The sequence below is a fragment of the Chelonia mydas genome, chromosome 1 (genome assembly GCF_015237465.2).
Source record: "Chelonia mydas isolate rCheMyd1 chromosome 1, rCheMyd1.pri.v2, whole genome shotgun sequence".
Classification (NCBI taxonomy): domain Eukaryota; kingdom Metazoa; phylum Chordata; order Testudines; family Cheloniidae; genus Chelonia; species Chelonia mydas.
The window spans coordinates 182,470,248-182,494,281 of record NC_057849.1 but is presented as its reverse complement, the minus strand read 5'-3'; the positions used below and the strand labels follow the sequence as shown (position 1 = coordinate 182,494,281).

The 24,034-nt window shown below is 46.7% G+C and overlaps 1 protein-coding gene across 1 annotated transcript in view; it reads left to right on the top strand.

Annotated features, from left to right (window-relative positions):
* Positions 1-17,290, top strand: part of PTGFRN (prostaglandin F2 receptor inhibitor) — a 101,627-nt gene extending 84,337 nt beyond the window's left edge. The window contains exons 8-9 of the mRNA XM_037906503.2: positions 5,971-6,276; positions 12,233-17,290. Of these exons, the coding sequence (XP_037762431.1) occupies positions 5,971-6,276; positions 12,233-12,399 (473 nt within the window). The 3' untranslated portion in view covers positions 12,400-17,290. The remainder of the gene's footprint in view (positions 1-5,970; positions 6,277-12,232) is intronic.
* Positions 17,291-24,034: the final 6,744 nt, after the last annotated feature.

The window sequence follows — 24,034 nt, the reverse complement described above, 5'->3', positions numbered from 1 at the left end:
GGTCTCCCTCTGCCCCCGGGATGTGGGAAGTTAAGTGAAGGCAGAGCAGACATCACTGCTCTGCCAACTGTCTGCTTAACTTGCACAGAGAGGTAGCACCACCCTGGCCCACCTGCATCTTCTGGAATATCATAGAAGTCAAGTCTCCATATTAAATCCTTGCTGTTTTGGTCTCTGATGTTCCAGAATTGTTCATTCTAGGTTATCTCTCATGAACACAGACGAGCCAGTGGATTTGAGAGGATCTTTTTTTTTTTTTTTTTTTTTTTTTTTAAGTCCGCAGATGTGTTGTTGAGGGCATTAAGCCCAGATTTGTGCTGAACTATTTTCATCTAAGCTTTGCAGCTCTCCTTCACAAGTGTGCAATTCTAATAGATGTTTATATTTCATGGAGTAAGGTAGGGAAACATCTGGGGTGATCTGTTTACACACTCCTTAATTTTCATAACCATCTGTGCAAAGTACTTATAGGAAGATTTTGAAATATTTGCTGTGCTTGAGAGAAGACAATGTCTTTCTCTTTATCTGTCAGCTTATCCTCCTTCTGTTATGCCCAGAATCAATTTAGAGTACTTATAATAGTACTGGTTCTAGGTCAGACTTAGGTGGGGCAAAGTAACTTGTCTTACCTAGCTGTACATTTATCCATCACTGAAGGCACTTTTGGATGTCTCCCGCAGTGCTCTGCTCTGGCTGCAACACTGTTCAAAGGAGTGCCGTCGCTGCTTTGAGCCCCGAATGGAGTGTGCGTTATGGAGGGTTGGGACACTGGAACATCTGTCCCTTATAGATTCTTCATCTGGGAGAGCCAGTCTGTTAGTTTAACAGCTGTGATTAGTGCGCTGAATTCAAATGAAATTTTTTTAATTTTACTTCTTTGAGTAAGGTAGTGTCTCCGGTGCCTCAAGGGCAGAGTCTCTTCTATTCTGTAAAAATTCTTTTTCGAACAGATAACAATGTCTCTCAAATGTCCCCTTCATAGGCCTGTATTCTCAGGTCCTTGAGAGTATTACGGTGTCTCTCTCTGAAAAAGTAGTTTTATGTGCTCCAGACAGACCCAGTGAGTGCCCTGGAAAATTAACAAAGCCAGCTTCTTTACCCTATCTTGAAGAGTGGTACTCTCAGCTCTCTAGGAAGCCCTGTTCAACCTCATATCAATTTAGTAAACAAAAAGGGGTTTCAAAATTGTGATTCAGCACAATCACAAGATGCTAAAAGAGCTCCATTCTGTCGAGTGGAAGTGCATGGTGTCTAGTAGGTGGGCTGGGAATAGAATTCACTATCTTGAGGACTGAGTGGCCAGGAAAGTAGCTAAAACCCAGACAGCTTAGTCCTGTGTGTCAAATTGGAATATGCATAAAGATGTGCCTTACATGTTGATGATTCTAGCCAGCCTGGAGAGAGAAAGCAGGACCACCACCACGTTAGTCTGCGTGTAGAGAGGACCTGAGAGTTTCATCACCCAAAGGGATCAGCAGCCCCCTGGATTTGTCACTGGGATGTTATATTTCTCCCTCATAATATCCCAGGGAGCATTTAGCCTCTCTTTTCCTGGTGCCTGATATTGACTAATATAAGACTGTATGGTAGGGGCAGGGAAGAATAGCAATGAATTTGTGGTGACAATGATCTGTTCCAGTGATCCAAAAATGGAGACTTTTTTTTTGTTCCCTAATTAAAATTGATACTTAGTATGAACAACGGGGATGGAGGAAAGATTTTTTTTTTCTTGCTTTTGGGGATACCAGTGGATAACCAAATATTTAAATATGCTGTTTAATTGATCAGATTCTGGGAGCAGCTGGACGTATTTGCTACTAATCTTTATAGAGCACCAAATTCATGTCCTGCTGTTGCTAAATTTCTAATATTTTGTAATGTGAAAAATCACACAAAACTCAGCAATAAAGCAAATGACTTTGGCACACAGCCCCTTCAAGGGATATAATAACGAGGAAATCTTTCAGGCAGACAAAATCTCCCTCTGATTCTCTGTGTGTCGGTACTGAGTCACTAATTGCACACTGTGTATACTGATTAATAAGATATGTTGGCATAATACTATTATGCCATGGTGTAATTATAAAAGATAGATCTGGCATTCTCAAAATGACAGCAAGATCTTATAACTTTCAACTCATTATCTCTGTATGAAGGAAAAAGAGAACCTCAAATTAACAGTATAATTTTAAACAGAAAACAATTCTTCAAAGGTATGAATTTGCCTGAGACGTTAAAAGGACTTGTTTGTTAAAATTTTATTCTGCAAGTGTAACTGTGTGTGACTGTGGATTTGGGGGAGGCAATGGGTCAGAGCTGTGTCATCATTGATGTCATTTATCCTGGAGAATGTCCAAGTGTTCTTACTATAACTGGATCGAGCTTGTCTGAAGTAGAATATGTGGAGGTAAGAGGAATTTATAGGTAATGTATGTCTTCAGAGATTGGGTGTAGCCAGGGTGTGTACCTCGGGTCACAGTTTCAAACTCAACCCAGCTTGGTGGAGACAAAAAAGCTAATGGCTGTCTTAATGATCTTTGAAATGAGTGGGTGGTTTTCAATCTGGCTTCTTGTGGACTGGTGCCCACTACCACATAACAGGCCACCTTTTTAGCAGTCTCCACAGAAGTCAAGAACTGACTGGGCTATGGAGATGGAACTCTTCCCCTAGAAGTGATTGGTCCAGGTGCAGAATGAGGGACACTGGTGGTGAAGGGAGCAGGCAAGATAGAGGGTGAAATCCTGGCCGTGTTGAAACAAATGGGAATTTTTCCCTTGACTTCAGGGGAGCCAGGATGTCACCCTGAGTAACTAAAAGTAGCCTCTGCAGTTACAGGCAGTAGGAATGATCTACAAGGACTATCTGTCAACAAATGTGCTTCAGGGCATTAACTGATCCCCAGGTGGGGTTGGGTAATGTTTCCCTTCTCCAGAACTGCAAAATACACCAGGTACTTTTATGGGGGTTCTGTGGCATCCTCTGGTACTGGCCATTGTTGCAGTCAGGATAGTTAACTTACTGGGTGAATGGACTATTTGGAGATGCCAGTGTCTCTGTTGCTATATAGTGTGCCCCATCTGCTGTCTTTCCCTCTTTTCATTACAGAAGATGTACATGAAAATAGGACATTTTATTCCATAGCGTTTATCTGCTCCTGCTACATATTTCAATCCTGTTTATGGGTACTTCCAGGTTAATTAATGATATTACAAACAGAATTATCCCCTCCAGTAGGGGAATAAGTAACAAAATTTGAAGTGCAATACATAGCTATTAGAGAGACAAGGTAGGTGAGGTAATATCTTTTATTTTAAACAGAGTTTTTCTTCAGGTCCTTCCTGAAACATGAAGAGCTCTGTGTAGCTCGATCACTTCTCTCTCTCACCAGCAGAATTTGGTCCAATAAAAGATATTATCGCATCCACCTTGCCTTTCTAATCTCCTGGAACCATCACGGCTACAGCTCTGCATACGTACGTAGATGTGGCACCTGCTAACTACAGATGAGCCAAGGAGATACCCCCTGCAAGTGTAGGGTAGGGCTAGGTACTGAGATTGAAGCTCAATTCAGGACTGACGGTGCTGATATCCTGCAAAATGTTAGTGATATTTTGGTTGGACCTTATTCAGAATTGGAAAACATAGACCCTTTCCAGTTTTAGATCTGATGTGGATCCAAAATTGTAGAGGCTGGCTTGGATATGGGAATTCAACTAATTCATATTCAGTATTGCATCCTCCCTCCCCCCCACCCCTTCCCCCACCCCCGCCAACACCAATCTGTATCCAAAATTCATAAGGACGTGAGGGTCAGTTGTGGCCCATCTGTGTGCTTAATGTGTAGGGGAATCAGAGATGCAGATAATGTATAGAAGCAGCAGAATTGTGTCTAAGGCTGTGTCCTCATTACACTCAAAGCCATGCTAGCCACTACTACATCTGAGGCACTTGTGTGGTAAGAAGAGCTCAACACAGTTTTCCTTGGACAGTGTGGGCCACTGATTATTTAGTTAAGAACAGTATTATATGTGTGCTGTGTATTATTAGAGCCCATTGACTACAATGTGGCCAGGCTAGCACTCCTCAGGATAAAGTCCCCGACTCTGGTGATCAAGGAAATAGTGTTAGGTCCCTCCTGCTTATCTTCCTGACATTGTGGATAGGTCAGATAGAGAATGGTCCATCCCACCCCTATCATCCCTACACACAGATTATGAGAATATCTTATTATTGCTGTCAGATGGAATCCATCTTCAGCCGGAGTTTAGACAAGTTTGTGTTAAGTCATAGTTTTTTATGGACTCTTTCTTTAGCAGCTTTCTGTATATTACTCATATATAATAGCATCCATGTTGGTTTTCTAACCCGCTGTGCGGTGAATTGGGGTATTAACACAGAGGATGTTGCAGTGATTAAACTGCATCCTCAGCTGCCAGCCTAATAGGGTTAAAGGTGCAGATCTGCTGAATGGATCAATATGATCTTGTATGAGCACGGAAAGGGACGGTAGTACTGATGGACTCTGACTACCTGTCAACTGGTGTTAGAGGTGGAAGTCACTACAAAGACACTTGGTAGATTATCTCCTTGCAAGTGCAATGTCTGTGAGGCATAGTTCCTTCTGACACATAATTAAAGAAAAACTATGGCAGAAAGGTAGGCTGTTTCATGGGCAGGATGTGAAGGCAAATATTTAGTGATATCATTGTGTGTGTGGTGTTTTATGAGCAATTCTAGCATGCTCATCGCTGTAGTACCTGGGGGCCTGCCTTTTTATGTTGAGCACACAGCACACTAACTACAGCTGGGAGGCTGTCTTTTTAGAGGAGAGACTTCTCTGCAAGCACGAGGGACTAGACAAGGTCAAGGATGGTGTTTGGAAACTATTGCCCACTAGCAAACTTCTAGCATTCTGCTCCTCAGGCCTTGCGCTTTAGTTTAATCATGTGGGAATTACAACTGTCTTACCCAGCTTCTAGGCTTGCTTAGCAAAGACTCACCTATGAAATTAAATTTGGGATTTCAGTCTAAAATAGTAGGAAAAAGACATAATAGAAGATCTTCTGCTGTCCCCAGTAGGTAACCCTGTCCCTCTCCCAACTGTCCATAGCCTTCCTACTGTTGTACCCCAGCCCAACTTCATGACACACTTACCCTCCCAACAAGTACCTGCACGATTTACCCACTGTCCCCTAGTTGCTAAAGCTGTGTTTTGACAACATCTTAATCCCAGTCCTCTTCAGCTGCTAAACACTCATGTGCTGTCCTCTACAAGGGCTCCAGCAGTGGGGCTCTGGCGGCAATTTAAAGGGCCTGGGGCTCCAGCCGCTGCTGGGAGCCCCAAGCCCTTTAAATTGCCACCTGCGGAAGCCAGGCCACCCCGGTACGGCGCACCGGCTTACTTTCACCTCTGCTCACTACCCTTCCTATGCTCCCACTGACAGCCCTTCCCAGGTGCTAAAAATCCCTTGCTACCATCCCTGAAAAAAAGACCCAACCACCCCACTAAGTGTCCTAGGGACTCTTCCCTTTCTGCTTCCTCTGCTTTAGTAAGTGCCCACGACTCCCAACATCTCTGTCATAATTAGGTAGCATTCCAAGGGTTAATGCCAAATATTGATCCGGCCTACTTAGTTTCCTGCAGTCATAATCTTCCTTGTGTGTCTGGTCAATTCAGAAATAAGGTTAACTGCCTAAGAGTTCATATTTTCATGATACCACCTGCATTGTAATCCTTCTGTGATTTACCTGGTTTGTGCTGGAAAGCTGAGTTGTCAAAGAGCAGAGTGTTTTTTTTGTTGTTGTTTTGTTTTTTGTTTTTAAATCTATGCTGTATTTTCAGTCATTTGGTTATAATGCTCCTGTATGTTCAGAGACACCAGACTCTGCCCATTTGCTGCCTAAGTGACGCTGTAAATATCCTTCAGAGCTCACTGTCCTTGCCAAATTCTGTTTGCTTTCAAACTCAGATGATATGTCCTTCGACGTCTCCTGGTTTGCTGTGCATTCCTTTGCACTGGACAGAGCCCCTGTCTTGCTAGCTTCCTTGGATCGGAAAGGGATCGTGACCCAGGCCAGGAGGAACTGGAGCAGCGACGTCAGCCTGGAGAGGATCAGCCCCATGGAGTTCCGGCTGCGGGTGCATGGCTGTGAGGGCCAGGATTTCGGCAACCATTACTGCTCAATAACCCCTTGGGTGCGATCAGCCACGGGTGTCTGGCAGCGGGAACCGGAGATCAAATCCAAGCCCATATTCATATCTGTGAAAATGGATGGTAAGGGTTTTAGATACTTTTCTTGTTGAGGCTGGGGAATGTACTTGCCACACCCCTGTTGGAGCCCTCAGGTACCAACTGTCCCCATTCTGCACGCGCCCCTCCCTCCACCCCCTCCACCCCACTTTTAGAGGCCCCTGCATTGTAGCTGCCTCCTTTCTTCTGAAGGTGACTGCACAGGGTACTTCATAGCCCATCTGTACACCTGCTGTATTCTGCCAGTGGGGATGCTAAGGCTCAGGAATACCAGTGATGACACTTTACCCCATATTGATGTTAAGAACACATGTAATGCTATGGGTCTAATGTGTGTTGTCGTAGAACTAGAAAAGCTTTTTAAGTACTCTGCAACTGCCTCTAAATATGAAAAGTGCTAGTTCTATCTGCAGTTAAACTTTGCATTTTCTGTTGCATGTTAAACTTTTAATTCCTGATCATACAATGTGCCCAGCAATGTATCGTGCTTACAAAAGCAAAGCTTTCCCCTTTCCCAGCCCGTTGAGTGGCCTGATACTTCTATAGCATCTTTTAATCAAGACACTCCACGTGATTTACATTGTAAAGTAACCCTGATGCTGACCACACAAGGGAAGTATTAAGCCATGTCTACATTACAAACTCTGGTAAATGTAAGTTCTACCGGTGTAAAGCCACCTCAGTTACTGCATCGCTTGTGCGTACACGACTGCTTGTGTTGGTGCTGCACGTACACACCAGGAGAGCTAGTGTCAATGTAAAATGCGGTGCACCGTAGGTAGGTATCCCAGTACGTCATGCGCTGCCCTCTGGCGCGATACCTTTTGGGAAATTTTTGGAACGTGCTGTAGTGCTTGCGCACACACGAGTCGCCGGGAAGGGGGAGCAAGGGGTCAAGTTCCCACCAGGCAATTTTCTCATCCCATAATGCCATCTCTATCCTATCACGTTTTTGTGTCTTTTTTAAAAACCCTACAAACCCACACTTGTTAGTGTCTGCCATCTCTGACAGAAGCATGGAGCCTGCCCAGCTGTGTACTGTTGTCATGAACGTTACAAACTCAGGGAGAATGGTGCTCCGGTATTTGCAGAGCTGCAGGAAGTACCGCAACAACGGGGGACTTGATGATTTCTTTGAGGACAGATGACTAGGGAACACAGTGGGGAAAAAAATAAAAATTAAAAAAAAATGCAAGGTTGTTGGCATTCACAGAGCAGCTGCAGACGGTGGAGTGCCACTTCTGGGCCTGAAAGCTGAGCACTGACTAGTGGGATCACATCGTAACGAAGGTTTGGGATGATGAGCGGTGGCTGCAGAACTTTCGGGTGAGAGAGGCTGCGTTCCTGGATCTGTGTGCCGAGCTGGCACCCGTAATCCAGTGCAGGGACACCAGAATGAGAGCTGCATTAATGGTTGAGAAGTGAGTGATGATAGCACCATGGAAACTTGCAATGCCAGGTTGCTGCTGGTTAGTGAGAAATAATTTTGGAATTGGAAAATCCACAGTAGGGGGCTGCTTTCATGCGAGTGTGTAGGACCATTAACTGTATCCTGGTACACAGGGCTGTGACTCTAGGCAATGTGCAGGACGATATGGATGGATTTTCAGCTGTGGGTTTCCAGAACTGTGGCACGCATATCCCTATTTTGGCCCCAGCCCTTCTTGGCACATGAACAGAAAGGGCTACTTTTCTATGGTTATGCAAGAGTTGGTGGATCACCGGAGATGCTTCACTGAGATCAATGTGGACTGGTCAGGGAACATACATTGTGCTTCCATCTTTAAGAACACAGGGCTGTTCAGAAATCTGCATCAGGGACACTTGTTCTAGACAGGTGGATTACTATTTGGAAATGCTGAAATGCCAATAGTGATCTTGGGGGACCACACCTATCCTTTGCTCCCCTGGCTTATGAAGCCGTACACTGTCCACTTTGACAGCTCCAAGGAAAGATACAATTACCGGCTCAGCAGGTGCAGAATGACAGCTGAATGTGCTTTCGGCAGATGGAAGGGATTTCGGCAGTGTTTACTCACTAGATTAGATCTCTGTGAGAAAAACATCTCAATGGTTATAGCTTCCTGCTATGTACCGCATAATATCTATGAGGCAAAGAAGGAAAAGTTGCTGAGGGGTAGGATGGAGGTGGAACAGCTGTTGGCTGACATTGACACGAGCACCATTAGAAGAGCTCAGTGTGGAGCTGTGCAGCTGAGGGACACCTTGAAAGATCATTTTAACCATCAGCCACAGCATTGTGGTGTGGTAGGCTGTGCTTTACCTGGCCCTGACCTTTTGGTGGCTGTCAAGAATTGTGTAGTGCTTGGTGTACATTTATGTTCATCTTTTAATGAACCAATGAATTGTGCAGTGCTCACTGTACATTTATAATTATTACACTGGGTTTTTCACTCAACCTATGAATTCTGTATCTCTGGTCTCTTATGAATAATCTAGTGGCACTCGAAGCACAGACATACCGCAGAATGTAATGAAGTAATAAAGATGAATTTGTCCAAAAAATAAAAATGTATTGCATACCCAAACCAGTGCCAAACATTAATGTGCAAAGAAAAACCAAGATGGTGCAAAATTTTAATTGTAAATTAACAGAACAGAACTTTAAAATTAGAACGGTGGAAAACATTCATGTCCATGCCAGTCCATTTCTGCCAAACATGCACCAATGCTGGCTCTCACAGGTCAGTGTATGTGAAGCTGTGGTTTTTCCTTACTGTCCGTTGCTGTGGGGGGATAGGGATGTGGCCCCTGATGCAAGAGGTAAGAAGCTGCTGAAGTGGAAGTCTCGATTGACTGTAAGGGGAGGTGAGCCCATGACTGTTGGAGCTATAGGTCAACAAGAGTCTGCAGCATTTGTGTTTGCTGCCTGGGAAACCCCATTGTCCTGGTGCATCTTCCTCTCCTTTTCCTGCTGGGACTCCTGTGTCTTTCTCCTGCCCGTTCCTTCCTTCTCCAGGCTGTCTGCTATGTTCACCCTCCTGGCCCTCTGTTCACAGTCTGATGCGCCACTGACTTTCATTATCTCGATGAACATGTCCTCTTTCTCTTCCTCATCAGGGGATGGGTGTGGAGGGGGCACCCCTCAAGGCTGCAGTGGCAGCAGCCACAGATAAAACAGACAGATGTATCCTATTTACAGTCACGACAGAAAGCAGAAGATCTCAGAATTCCCTTCCCTTATTCCCCTACAAGTTTTAAACAAGACCTGCTTATTGACCCTCTGGAGTACCTCTGCACAGCACTGCTCTCCAGCAGCAGCCACAGTCACTATGGCCACTAGGGGCAAGGTGGGGAATCAGGAGGGAATTGTTTGGTTGCGTAAAACAATAAAATTTCAGCAGTTATTTCCGTGGGCATGAGGACAGGGCAATGGCACTGAGTACTGGCACTATTTACCACGGGCAGCAATGATTTTAGCTGATACCTTGCTCTTGAGGGTCACGAAGGCCCAGAGAACACAGTGACTTCTGGCATCCTGAAGCCATCTGGGCCCATATGCCATTAGCCTGTTTACTGCAACGGTGCCTGCCAAAGTCGTCATGGAGTGACGTGGGGAAAGTGTCCCACCATGGAGGCAGAAATAAGGCAGCCATCCCTAAAAACCTTCGGAAGAGGATTGAAGAGTACCTCCATGGGCATTTCATCAAGATCTCTCAGGACAATACAAGGGATGTCCCTATGTACATAAACAAAGTGCTCCACATCATGCATGCCCCCCACTGCCTAACTCTACAGGAGACTGAAATGCAGAAAACACTACCTGTGTGTGTGTGTGTGTGTGTGTGTGTGTGGTACCTTTACCTCTTCTTGTAGAGTAAAACAGTGCAACGTAGATACCTGTGTCCTGCTAACTTGTGGTTGGGCCAGGCGCCATCTCCACATCGAAACACGTGAAGGGAGAATGCATGCCCATGTTTACCCTGAGGTTCCTTCTACTGGATCGGGCTCATTTGTGCTTGGCTGGCGGGACTGGCTAGATGGTTATGGAGTCTCCAAGTTCCTGGCTTGTGGCCTAACTTGACCTCCTGCTGCATATCCCTCCTCCTCATTGTTCCAGGCAAGGGTCTCTGTCTGGGTATCCATGGTGATGTGCAGGGTCCAAGTATGGCCTGCAGCTCATTGTACAGGTCTGCAGCTCAGCACCAGGTAGACGGTTGGCCTCCCTGGCCTCATGATATGCCTACCTTAGTTCCTTCACTTTCATGCAGCGCTGCTGCTGATCCCTGTCATACCCCTTCACCCACATCCCCTGTGCAGTCTTTTCACAGATGTGCATGTTTCCATGACTGATCCATAGCTGTGTCTGCACAGCCTCTTCTCCCCAGATGCCCAGGAGATCCAATATCTCCTGTCTGCTCCAGGCAGGAGCATGTCTATAGTGTGTAGCTGGCATGGTTGGTTGGGCAGTTGTACGCAACAGTGGAGAGCTGTTGGGTGCACTTGTCAAAGCTGAACAATCGGGAAAAGGCATTCCAAAAGTATCTGTGGGTTTTAAAGGGAAGTGGGTGGCTTCCAGCGTCTGAGCAGTGGAGTTCACAACTGTGACTAGAGCAATTACTGTCTAGCATTGTGGGACAGCTACTGGAGGATTGTTAGGATTGATACAGGTCACAGTGTCTGCACGCGCACTGACCTCAGTATGTAGACCATGGTGCAACGCCACTAGGAGAGGTGGCATCACTGTCAACAAAGATTGACGTAAGTCGTCTTAACTTCATAGTGTAGACCAGGCCTTAGCTGCATTTCCCAGACAGGGGACTTGAGGCATAGTGAATTGTGGTGCAATTAGTATCTCAATCGATAACAGAACCCAGGAGTCTGACTCCTAATCCCCTGTTGTAAACACAACGAATACACTGCTCCCTGTGCTCATGGTTCTTGACCTATGTTTCAGCCCTTTCTGCATGTTACGTGCAACCCTTAAATCTCCTGAAGTATGAGAAACTAATTTTGATAACTGCTGCATGTACTTAACATTAGGTGTATACATCCAGCAGATAGTTAAAACTGTGATTTAGTGATAATCTAGGGGGCATGTCAGGCCAAGTACTTACCAAAGTACTTCCCAGAAATTCAAGGAATGGCCTCACTGAGAGCCCCAAAGAAGATGAAATGAAACATAAGTCTTTGTTCTGCTTTCTGTGCAGCTAGTGAGTTACCTCAGGGACAAAATGTCCCTAATTTTCTAATGCTCCACTCCCATCCCTGGTGGAGCTAATCCTACAATTAATATTGCTTGTCCATACCAGCCATAGCAGAGAGCTGCAGTTGATTCAAACTCTGCATGAGCCTCCTGGAGCAGTGTGCCTCTTGAGTTGATTTGCCTAATCCCCTGAATGGGTCCTCATTCCAGACCCTCCATTTCACTGAACTGCAGGATGTTCAGCACTTCTGAAAAGCAGGCCACTTCTTGGGCACCTAAATATGGACTTGACTGGAAACTGCTAGGTGGCTAGAATGAATTTGCTTCCTAACGAGCTCTAAATCTACGTATACAGTCCTTCAAAAAGTCAGAACCCTTGACTCGTCACTTGGAAGCTGTGTTGTAAAAGGAATGGGTTTCCATCCATCTTTGTTTAAATTGTTGGTGGATTAATCTGGTTTGGATAAGAACCCAAAATGTGGATGCTCCTCAGGACTAGCTTAACCTTTGGAGTCTGTCAGACTGGAGCTGGGAATCTCACAATGAGACATTTTCTTATGAGATTTGCATCCTGTCCTTCTTGTTTCTATATGGGCTTGAGAATTATGGAAGCAAAACAGAGGGGAGTGAGAGCTGAATTTTTTCAGAACCTTCGAAATGGGGAGGGGGAACTAGAATTTCTTTCTGAATGGTTTCATCTGTCCCTGGCTGATGTGTATTTTCCCTTTCTTAGACAGAGTGAGCGAGTTTGGCATTTCTCTATACGCTGTATTTAATCATTTTGCTTTTGCTTTTTTTTCTCCCCCTTCCTAGTGCTGAACGCTTTGAAATATCCACTGTTGATAGGCATTGGTCTAGCCACCATCATCGGACTCTTATCCTGCCTCATTGGCTACTGCAGTTCCCGCTGGTGTTGCAAGAAGGAAGTACAAGAAACCAGACGGGAGCGACGCCGGCTAATGTCAATGGAGATGGACTGAGTGTGGGAATGAGACTATGCACGTTTTGGGAGAGATGTGGGCAGTTGGCCTGAGACTGAGGTGTGTGTGTGTGAGACACACAAATGCCCAATGGACAGTATCTTTCTCTCTGATCTAAGCCAGGACCTAGAGCTTCTCCGCTCCACATGCTAAGTGCTGAGAGCACAGGCCATGTGCACCAGCACAGAGCTCTTCTTCCAGGGACACTTACTGTGGGGATGTTTTCTTCTGACACGCAAACTGTTCAGCAGCCTTCAGACAAGATTCACTGTTAAATCCTTTTGTCTTGTTTTTAGGATCTCTCTTTGTGTGTGAACATCGTTGGGCGGGGGGGGGAGGGTTATTGTGGTGGGCGGGGCTTGGGAGAAATATTTTGCCTTTTATAAAATTAGCTGACCTGTTCTCTCTGTCTTTTCCCTCCTCCCCACTCCCCCCCCTCTCCCCCCAGGGTTTTGTTCCTATCTCCAGTGCTGGGAAGGAAGCAGCCGTATGGGGTGCTCTAGTACTTGTTTGGTAAAGATGCAATGGTCAAGGGTGGGTTTATGGTTGTCAGGGTGCCCTCTCTTCCCCTATTTTCAGGGGTTTGGAGTTCACTCCACAATACAGCATGTATGGACGTGTCTGTGACAATTTTCTTAAATATATTTTTTTTTAAAGTTGGTCTTTGTTCTGGTGACAAGTGCTAGCTTGGCAACCCTAGAGGCTGAATGCTCAGACCAAGTACTTCACAGTGCAGGCCTTCCTTCCCACCACAGCCCCTCCCACTGTGCCTCTACCCTGACCCATAGGGGGTGCTACTCTTCCTGAGTGGAGAGTCAGTCTCCCTGGCCTCCCTGCTGAGACCACCAGCAAGGCGCCAGTTACCAGTCATGGCGGTGGTGATGTGTTCGTCAGAGGAACACCCGTCCTTTTAGGAAGAGGATGGAGACCACCAGCTCTTTTCAGGTATATGGTCAACTGGCCGTTGGCTGGAAATGGTGTGGGAACCAGCTATTACCTATACACAGAGCAGGTTCTAAAGTAATTTCCATTTTGTTTCCTTGCAGCCACCTAACACACATCTCTGCAATCTCTAATTTGGCTGCAGTGTGTCCACAATCGACAGCAGCCAGATTGTGGCTGTGTGGGTGCAAAATCAGGCCATCATAGGGGGGAGTTTGATTTTTGTTTTTTGTTGTTTTTTTTTAAAGCAGGTCTCTGTCTCTTTGTACCTGCAGTGACCCCTGTCTTTTCAAGGGGTCCTCTCCATTGCTGGGCACTACATGGGCAGATCTCTCCAGGGGGTTTGAGGCATATTCATAGGTGCTATCGTATGAAAGCCCGGCTCTGGTCTTCCACACTCCCTTGGCATGGCTCCTAAGGAGCTGCTCTCAGTTATCCGGGCAGCTCTGTCTTCTAGCACAGCTGGTGTTTTTAAGCAATAAAAGTCAGACATTGTGTACAAAAGAAGTACACTGATATCGCATGTTGGGTTTGGCTAAAATCAACAAAGATAGGAAATTGAGTTACCACCATTGGTCCATCCTTCTCCATTATGCTTTAGGAATAAAGAACCAATGACAGATGAGACCATCTGCAAAAGCTAGAGGCCCTGCTGTATTGTTAACCGTCTCGAGACTTTCATTACATTCTAGGCCTTCTCTGTGACTAGTAGTCCATTCGCACGTACCCTCCAGGGTACTGCAGGATCTAACCTCCTTTTATTAACATGACTTCATTTCACAGCTGAGCTAGTGAAGTCTTTAACGCCATTGTATTGTAACCGCTACAGACGGCATTTATTTGAGATGCTCAGTGTTCAGTTACTTTTGTCCTGATATTTTCCCCAGCACTGGCACACGACTTTGTCCCTGAAAGGGAACTGGGGCTAAGATTTTTCGCGTGACTATTTTGGATGTGTGCATTTCAAAAGCAGCCTGATTTTTCAGAGGGGGTGCTGAGCGTCATTTTTTGTACTTTGGCCCCTTTAAGGTGTCTCATGTGGGCCATCCAGAAATGGAGGCACCCAAAATCACTCGTCACAGCTGGAAAATCTTGACCTGCGTCTTCTCGGCAGCCTTCCCCTATTGCTAGCTTTTCCTGAAGCCGAGCCTCGTGTTTCAGTGCCCTTCCTGAATCTGCAGGTGGACACAGCAAGAAGCTGGTGGGGGAGGAATGCATAGCCATCATGGCACACCTGAGTTCCCCGTGTTAAAGTGGAAGAACTTGCATCTATACTCTCCAAAAAGAGGAAAGCATAGGAGTTGATTTGCTAGAGCAGGATGTCATCCTCTTCCAGAACCAGCACAGAATGTTTGTTGTCCTCTCCTGCGCTGCCTTACCACACTGAGGCACTCGCTTGCTGGTCTTGCAGGGCACTGAGTTTGCATTGATGTCCTCTTTCCCACACACAGCTAAACGACTCTTCTCTTTCCTGCTTTAATATTTGCTTTCCTCACATCATTGATGTTCTTTTAAAAATGTTCCTAGCATGTCTCTCTGTTGGGTGGGGTGGGGATTAGTTATCCAAAGCACAAGTCACTCGCTCTCCTTGCAGGTTTAACCCTCATCTCTGTTGCTGTCCGTTACGTTTGGGGGAAACAGAACCAAGCTTGGAATGCAGTAATATGGAATGGCAGCTCTTCCTAAGCGCACACTGCATGCTGGCATTTTCTCCCTGCAGAAAGAAACTCAGGGTTATTTTGGCTGTGGGGGCTCCTTACCCATTAGTGAAGGGTCCCAATGCCCTTAGCTAACGTCAACCTTATTTTTCGAGTAGTGTCCCTCTGGGTGCGTGTGCACCCCACATGCCCTCAATCGGAGATTTTCATTAGCAACGTCTATTCAACCTGCACTTGCGCGTTGGTATCCTTGTGCCCCGGCCGAGGCTATATCAGGCTGCGTCGGCACAATGGAGTTAGCATGTCCGCCTCTTGCCTACCTCGGTAGTTACAGAGTTTCTCCTAGTTAGCTAGTTTAGTTTAGTTGTTAGTAGTTAGATTAGTATTTGTTTAAAAGAAAAAGAATTTTTTTTTTGATTATAGAGGGTGGAGTCCAGTCTTAGATCAAAGACTTTTCTGTTTGCTCACCCCACACCCATGTGATTCATAAAAAGCCTGGGGACCCTCTTCTCCCACACAAAGACCTTCCCACAGGTAATTGTGTAGGACCTGAACCTAGTTCCCAAAAGCCTCACAAAGCCCCCTTTTGAACCAATGGCGACCTGCTCCTTATTGACTTTATTGAGGAAAACGGCCTTCCTAGTAACTACTATTGCCTCAGCCTGCAGAGTCAGAGAGATCAGGGTCTTAACGGCTAACCCTCCTTTCACAACATTCCACAAGGATAAGGTGCCCTTACGGCTATGTCTCCGGTTTCTCCTAAAGTAGCATACGAATTTCACCTGAATCAGAGCATATACCGACCAGTTTTCTTTCCGAAGCCACATTCTTCTAACCTGGGGACTGCTCTCCATGCTCTGGATGTCAGGAGGGCATTCTCTTTTCATCTGGACAGAGCTAAGCCATTTTATAAATCCACTAGAACGTTTTTGACCTGTCTGCAACTGAAACAGAGTTCTGCCATTTCTACCTAGAGACACGCTCTAAATGCGTTTCCGGGTATTTTATAGCCTGCTACTAGGCTGTTGACATTCCACCACTATCAGTGTTTTGGTGCACTCAACTAGATCACAATCTACATCTATGGCTCTCCTTAATGTTCCCTTTGCAGAAATCTGCAGAGCTGTCACATAGTCTTCAATACATAGCTTCTCTAGGCACAGATGCGGCTGTTGGCAATGCAGTTCTCTCTTCTGTGATGGACTCCAATCCTAAGCTCCCTGCTCCTATGGGGGGATACTGCTCAGGAGTTTCCAAGAGTGGAGTACCCATACAGACACTACTTGAAGAAGAAGAAGAGGTTACTTACCCTGTGTAGTAACTGTGTGGTTCTTCAAGATGTGTGTCCCTGTGGGTGCTCCACCACGCTCCTTCCCCTCTGTTTCAGTTTCCTCTGAGACTCAGTGGTGCAGAAGGCACTGGGGGGACAGTTCACCCATGTAGCCTGATACAGCCTTGGGGCCAGGCACAAGGATAACCATGATGCATGCAAGGGCTGAACAGACACTGCTCCTGAAAATCTCCAAGGGCCTCTGGGGCACACGTGCACCTAGGTGGAGCACCTGTAAGGGCACAAATCTCAAAGAACCACAGTTACTGCACAGGGTGAGTAACCACTTCTTCCATCATAGCCCATAACACATCTCCTTCCCGTTCCAAGTGAAAGGAGTTGGCCACTACATCGCACAGCTGCTAGCCCTTTGGGAGATGGTGCTCCCTCCCCCTTACTCCCTGTTGTTGCTGTATTTTCAAAGGCTGAAATCCTTGGGGCAGTAGTTCCCCAGCAGGTCTTCCAAGTGTGCCAATTTTGTATTATCCTCTTTTTATACAATGGGAATCTTGTCTCTAACTAAAGAACCTGTGTCTCTTAGTCACTCCTTTTCCCATGATTTTTTTTTTACTCCCTGTGCCCACTTGTGTGTGTTAGGAGTGGTTGGTATCTGAGGAGATTAAGGATTAAGCTGCATGAGGTGCGATGCAAGGGTTCAGTACCATCTAAGCTGCAACTCCTGGGATTGAAACCAATAGCCAAGTATGCTAAGGGCTCCTGTTGATCTTACTCTGTTCACTTTGCAATGTGTTTCCTACTCGGTTACAGCTGGGAAATTCCTCTCTACTTGGACTCTGAACCAGGCATTGCTTGAAAATGACTTTATGAAATAGACAGGAATTGGTGGAAGGTACAGAATAAGGTGTTTGGCACAATTCTGGAATGTCGGAATTGAACGGTTCTAGTGATGCTATGTAATGTTTCTTTTTATGTTCAAAATAAAGAGCAAGTCTTTTGGTAACTGTTCTCTGGTCAGAATGTTCACGCTGCAGGCAGCACTTCCCATCGACTTTGCACTCACAGCTCCTCTCAAACAGACATCAGATTTGAGCCTCCAGCCCTTTTTTCTCTCTTCCCCCCGCCCCCTCCAATTCAGTAGGTGTTCTCCTGGTTTTATGGAAAGGTTAAATGACTGGTCTATGGTTATATGGTGTATCCTTGTCAGAGGTAGGTCTAAACTTTGATTCCATGCTCTGCCCGCTATACAACAGGGACTCTTGATAGCAGCAACTTTCTCCTCCTGCCCACCCTGAACCAGTCTGTTGGTTGCACAAGGGCCATGAGTTAATGCCTATTGTATCCTCTGAAACCAGTGCATCAGGCCTGCTGGCTGGCTCTCCTGACTCTGCCAAACAGCCATCAGGAAAGTCAGTGGTACTGGAGCGGAAAATCTGTGTTTCGCCTACTGTATCTGCCGGCGTCTGAGGGCTTGTCCACACTGGCAGTTTACAGCCCTGCAACTTTCTCGCTCAGGGGTGTGAAAAAACACGCCTCTGAGCACAGCAAGTTTCAGCGCTATAAAGCCCCAGTGTAGACAGTGCCCCAGAGCCACGCCTCTTGTGGAGGTGATTTTTTTTACAGCGCTGGAAGAGCTCTTTCCCAGTGCTCTGCCACGACCACTCAAGCCATGTTAAAGCCCTGCCAGTGAAGATGTGCTCCCAGACTGGGATTTTTTTTTTCTTCCTGTCACAGCTGGTAACATTACCAACCCCTACAGCAGGGTAAAGAATGCACCTCCCTGCTCTGATGCAGTAAGGGTGGTAATTTGTCCTTCTGTAGGTATTTAAGTCTGCTGGTGCAAAAGCCTCTGGGAACTCCTGTACTCGTTCTTTGGCAAGGTCAGTCTTTCAGGTCACTCATGCTATCCTGCTTGATTGCAGTACCAAAGCCACCTCACGGTAGCATGTAGAACTGCTGAGTGGTGGCTTGTGTGGCAGCTCCCACTGAAGTGTATGCCTTGGTTTCTTTCCCTCCCCAGCTCAGGTCTGGCAGCCATGCCTGAAAGAAAAGATCATGACAATCAGTATGGAGTTTTCATGATTTCCCAGATTCCAAGTTATGAGATCTTTGGGGCAGGGTCTCTTTTGAAATAAATGTTGGTAGTGTCTGAGCGCAGTGAGGTTGGGTAGTGCTGTCCTGTCCTGTTGAGTAGTGCTGCCATGTGCTGTTAAACTGTCACCACTTCCCACTCAAATGGGAGCTGCATTCCCTTAGTGGAAGGTGTTTCCCTTGGGTATGTACAATAGGCGTAGTGCTTGGGGTCCTTTGGATGAAAGGTGCTGTGTCAATGTAAGATCGGTCTCACCATGTTGTAGTGCTGGTCCTGATGGCTCATTTATCCAGGTACTTTTCAAATCATTTCTCATTCTAGAACCATTTGCACCCCTTGGCATAACAAAGGGGTGACTGCTTCCTCTGTGCGACAGGAGAGGCGAGGTAGAATATGGTTTATCCAGCACCCGCACGAATGTATCTGTGTCACAAAAACGGCATGTCTAAGAAGTTCCCTTTACTTAGCCCCACCTGCTTTTAAGAAACAAAGTCTGACTTGGCATAATGAGGGTTTCTTTTCAAGTAAATGTAGTAACGGTGAAAGATGCTGGAGCAGCCTCTCACCATACAAATGGCAGAGCATTGGCGGCAGCAGGACAGGTGTTACCTACACTTGTCCTGCAATCTGATCTCCTGGGACCATCTCTTCAGGGGAGAGCAGGTCAGCCTACATAGTCTGTGGCTGTTTTGCTGAGACTGTCAAAGGGGTGGGAGGGCAGCAATTGTATTGATATGAAGAGCTGTCTGCTAGCAGGTGAGCAGAGACCACCTGCGCCCTGCCCGCAGAATAGCCATCAGTTGGTATCTCTTCAGTTACTGCCAAACAGTGCTGTATTTAAACTGGAAGTGAAAGGTTCTGCCCCCACCCCACGCTCTGCTGAGCCATGCATGATCCCGAGTTTGCAGATTATATTCATTTCAGAGGAGCTATAAATCACTATGAAGCAGGTTGGAAGCTTTAGGAGCCTGCGGTAAGCTAGAGTTTGCAGCTCCAGGCTTTCAGCTGGACCCACTTTGACTCTGCTAATGGACCTTGTGAAATCTGAGCAGCTTCTGTGGATGCTGCCTGTCTGACATACACAATTTCAAGGGGATGGGGGGTGGGGAGGGAGGAGAGAGAGAATCGCTTTAGAATTTCTGTTTAGAGTGGAGTGTCACTGGCCATGCCCAAAGACATTCCTGGTGGGTATATTGTACGTGTTACGGTGACAAGAGTGAGGCGCTACAGGACTGGGTAGCGTCACCCCCAGCCTGGGGTTCAGGAGCTGTGAGCTCTCCAGAGCTCTGCCAGTACCTCTTGGTGAGGACGTGCAATCCCCTGATATTCCAGTGCTGAACCCTTGGTTCTTAGCAGGGTGTTTTCATTGCAGTCCATTTCAGCGTGTCTGTACAGCACCCCAATCCCTCCACGGAGCCAGGGCGCTTTATAAATACAGTGGCCCAGCAGCTGTCTCCCTGCAGCCTGGTTGCTTAGCCCTGCTGCACGATTGCGCCTCACCCAGTGTCAGAGCTGCTCAGCCAGTGCCTGCTAACAAGCCACCTTCTGTGGTTACAAGCCGGGCTCTCTTGACAACAAAGCTCAGGGTTTTGGGTGACTAGGCTGGCAGTAGAGAGCAGGAGCCCACTTTTAGGCAGCCAGGTTTGAAAATGTGTGGTTTGAGTCAGCATTTATCTCAGTAGCTGGTGTCAGCTCAGTCAGTCACAGCACAATAAGGCCCAGCACTCCATGCTGTGATTGCAGTCGGCCTGTCTGGCTTTCAGCACCTGCAGCAAAAATTAGTGGTGAATTCACTCCAAGACTTCCAGCTTCCTCAAGCCCTTCACTGAAATGTTTCAGCAGAACCCACATATTTCCTCTGGGAGGATTCAGCTCTCACACACCAAGAGGAGCAGAGGAAATATAATCCTGAGTTCAAATCCTAGCAATTTGGGGAGGGGAGGAGGGGAAAAGTGCAGCGCTACCACGATTATCTCAGAGTCTTGGGGGACACTAGCAGCCTTCAGATAATCAGGCGAGCTGGCGCAGCAGACTTTGAAGTCTGCTGTCAGGTTTTCTCAGCCCTGATCGCAGACTTCAAAGCCTGCCAGTTAGTTCTAATTACAGAGAGCGAGCTGACTGGCTGACTGCCCTAAGGCTGGCCAGATCAGCTACACTCCCACGTGCATGTATTCGTGTGCTGAAAGCTCACTCTGGAGCGCAAAGATCTGAATCCTCCAGTCCTTGCGTGGCCCAAACTCCCCATTAACTTCAATAGAGCGGCTGGCCTGTAGTCGCTTAAGCTCTTTCCTGCTGTTTTAATGGAGTCAAGTCAGATTTCAGTGGATAAAGGCTTGTGCAGCGAATGCCACTGAGCCAGCCAGCCTTAGGGAAGCCATCTGGCCCTGACTTGATGTGTGGGGGGGAAGGTACCAAGCAAGGGAAATGAAACTGCCATTCCTCCTACAGCATGTAGCTGCCTAGGGAGCTCTGAGTGCAGCCACTGTTATCTGAGCCTCACTTGTCTAATGCCCCCCTGGGCTGTGACTTGGTTTCAGATAAGAAGAAGGGTTCAGTTAAGGGAGGTGTAGTGATGAACCACCTGGGTAGCTTTGAAAGCAGAAAGGTGTGTGTGAGGGTTAGGTTTGTGCAGCAAGGAGGCTATTGATTCCCGAGCTTAAAAACCCATGGTTTTTAAACTAAAATTAAAGTCGTCGAGTGACGGGGGTGTGTGGGGGGGGGGGGGCGGGATGCTGTCACCTCCTTGGACCTAGACTGCAAGCTGTGATAGCCAAAATAAATAGAGCTACTCAGATGTTAGTCAATGAATCGTGTTCACAGTTTTGCTGTTATTCCTTGAGTAAGTTATTTAGGGAATAGTGTGCATCAAGTCAATCGCTGTTCAAATCAGACTGGACCCATGGTGAATAATGGCACCATCAAGCCCCTGCATTATTGACCTCTGGATCATAAGCTGTTTCAGAAAGGAGGTTAAGTATCATTATGCCAGTTTTACATATGGGGAAGCACAGACATGGGGAGATTAAGTGACTTGCCTAAGGTCACACTGTATGTGACTAAGGCAAAAATAGAGCCCATGTCTCCTCGCCCTGTGCCCTGTCCCACTAACCAAGTCTCTCAACCCTTTTGTCTGCCACTGATGAAATGGCTGGGGCCTGGGGGAAATCCTATTCCATGACTCTGTGTATCCTAAAGGACTATGGGATTTGGATCACAGTTCTTTTTGGATATATTGTGGGTTGAGGGACTTGTGGAGAATGGACCTAGTGGTGCAGGGGGCCATCTCCCTTTCCCCTTCCTGCCTGCACATCCTTCAGCTCTGGGACTTCCTTGCTCCAGGGAACCATTAATCCAACCCCGTGACCCTTTGAAGCACACTTCTGCTGCCCGGGATGGGCAGAGAAGGGAAGAGCAAAAACAGCAGCAGGGAGGGCAGAAAGAAAGCTCCTGCTTCTCTTCCCTGCTGGAACACATGGGGCATGGGATTGGTCTGCTGTCTCAGCCAAGAGGGTGCAATCCCACAGATAGCCCTTCACAACTCCATTCCTGGCCATGCCCCATAGGAAGAGCAGCCCGGCCCCGGACAGTGCAGCCTAATTTCTTTTAAATAGCAATGTGACCCCTATTCCGGCACAGATGGGACCTACTCACGTTACTAAACGGCTGAGAAAAGCAGGTGATAGCCTCGGTCTCATTGGTTGCTGGTCCTGCTGAGCTAGGCTACAGCAGGGCATTGTAAATTGTTACATAACCTGGTTAAACCTTGTCTGCGCTGGGATGTGAAGGCACACGAGCCTCTTTGTAGCAATAGTGCAGCACGATTCAAAATGCCTGATGGACAGAATGGCAGAGGTGATGCACATCGCGCCTCACCTGCCTTCCAGCTTCCTGACCTAAGCTCTTAAGGCAAATGCTGGGAGTTGGCGGGGGGTCCCAAGCGGGGAATGGAAATAAAAATTTCAGCTGACTATTGTTTCATGAGGCTTCTGTTTTGGAATTTAAAAGAAATAAGCAGTAAGTGTTTGGGAAAGAAGCTGGGTTTTAATGTTAAGCTGCTTATTTAGGTCTCCAAGTGCTGGAGATACAGTATTTCAAAACTAATTAGATTGACAGAGGCTTGGATTCGATTACAGGATTTCCAGTGGCCGAGGGTTTTTTAAATTAAATGGTTACATTTGAAATGGTAGAGAGAATTAAACAGCCACTGCTGCAGCCAATTATTAAATACCTCTAAGAGCTGCTAAACGTGATAATGCTGTCAACCGAAAAGCCTTCACTGCCCCTTTCAGCCCAAACTGCACCAAGCCCTGAGATGCAGGAGATGGGACCTACTTGCCGGACCATCTTGCCTAACAAAAACACATTAGATGGGGTTTGCTGCCATCCAACAAACAAAGTGGGAGTGGGGCACTTCCCTCGCTCCTCTCTTCACGCTGGAGACTCCAACTTCAAGGCATCCGCATTCTTCACTCCTCAGCAGAACAGCAAGAAGTGCATCTGAACAGGGTGGTGGTGCATTGGGGGAGCTGTGTGAAGGACCAGGACTGGAAGGAGAAAGGTGCTGCAGGTCAGGATTAAGGGTTCGCTGCTATAGCAGCTACAGCGCCCACCATAATCAATCCAGGTACTACGCAGCAAGGTCATTAGTTATGCTGCATACACAAGGCAAGAGGGTTAGAAGCATTATTTTTAAAGGGGTGAGTCCTATGTAGGGAGTCCCCTGAATTGAAGCTGAAAACACTTCTTGGGAAAAGTTGGATTTGCCCATGGTTTTTAAAAGCTGGGAGGAACAGGCTGTGCTAGATGTTTGAGAAGGAGTGGGGACCACCCCAGCAAAAGCTCTGTCAGCTGTTGGCAAGGAAGAATGGCAGTACTCTGAATAGGCAGGTGCTGTCAATTACAGATCCTCACCTGGCCAAGGGCTTCTCTAATGTAACCAGGAGCCTATACCAGGCAAGGGGGTGGAAATCAATGACTCAACTTTAAAAATCAATCTGCCCCCTTAAAACAGTGATCGAACACAGATCCTCTTGCCTCGGCTTGAATGGCTTCTTTTTCACCCTTTGAAAGATGTAGCCCTGCTTTTCCTATCTCTCAAACACTGCCTCGCCCGGTGCAGTCATGGTGGAATGGGCTCATCTTGCTTGGCCACCCGTGGCACCACAAACGCGAGGCCCCTGTTCTCTCAGGCCAATTAAGGCATCCGCTTGGATGAGTGTCCCAAAGTGCTTTTAAAATGTTGATCCTAAACGGAGTGTTGTATGAGTTGTCCTCTGGAAAGTTTAACATTTATAGGCCCAGCTGGTAGCACCACATATTAAGGTGGCCCTGATGCATCTCATTATCAGACCCTACTTTCAGTTGCTTATAACTTTACCAACCTTTAACTGTTCGCGTTGAACTTTCTCTCCGGCTCATTTTTTCTGGAAAATTTCAGCCAAAATGGTTCGGCCATGTCCAAGAAGGAGAATAAGGAAGAGGCATTGGCAGGGAGCCTAGAGGAGGAGGGAAAAGAGAGTGTGATCATGTGATTAAAACTGTATCATAATGCATGTGCGCAAAGGGGCTGAATGAAGATTGTAGCGGCAGCTTTTACTGTGGCAAAGTCAAGCACTCAAGTTAGAATAGGAAACCTTAATGTTGTTTTAACATAGT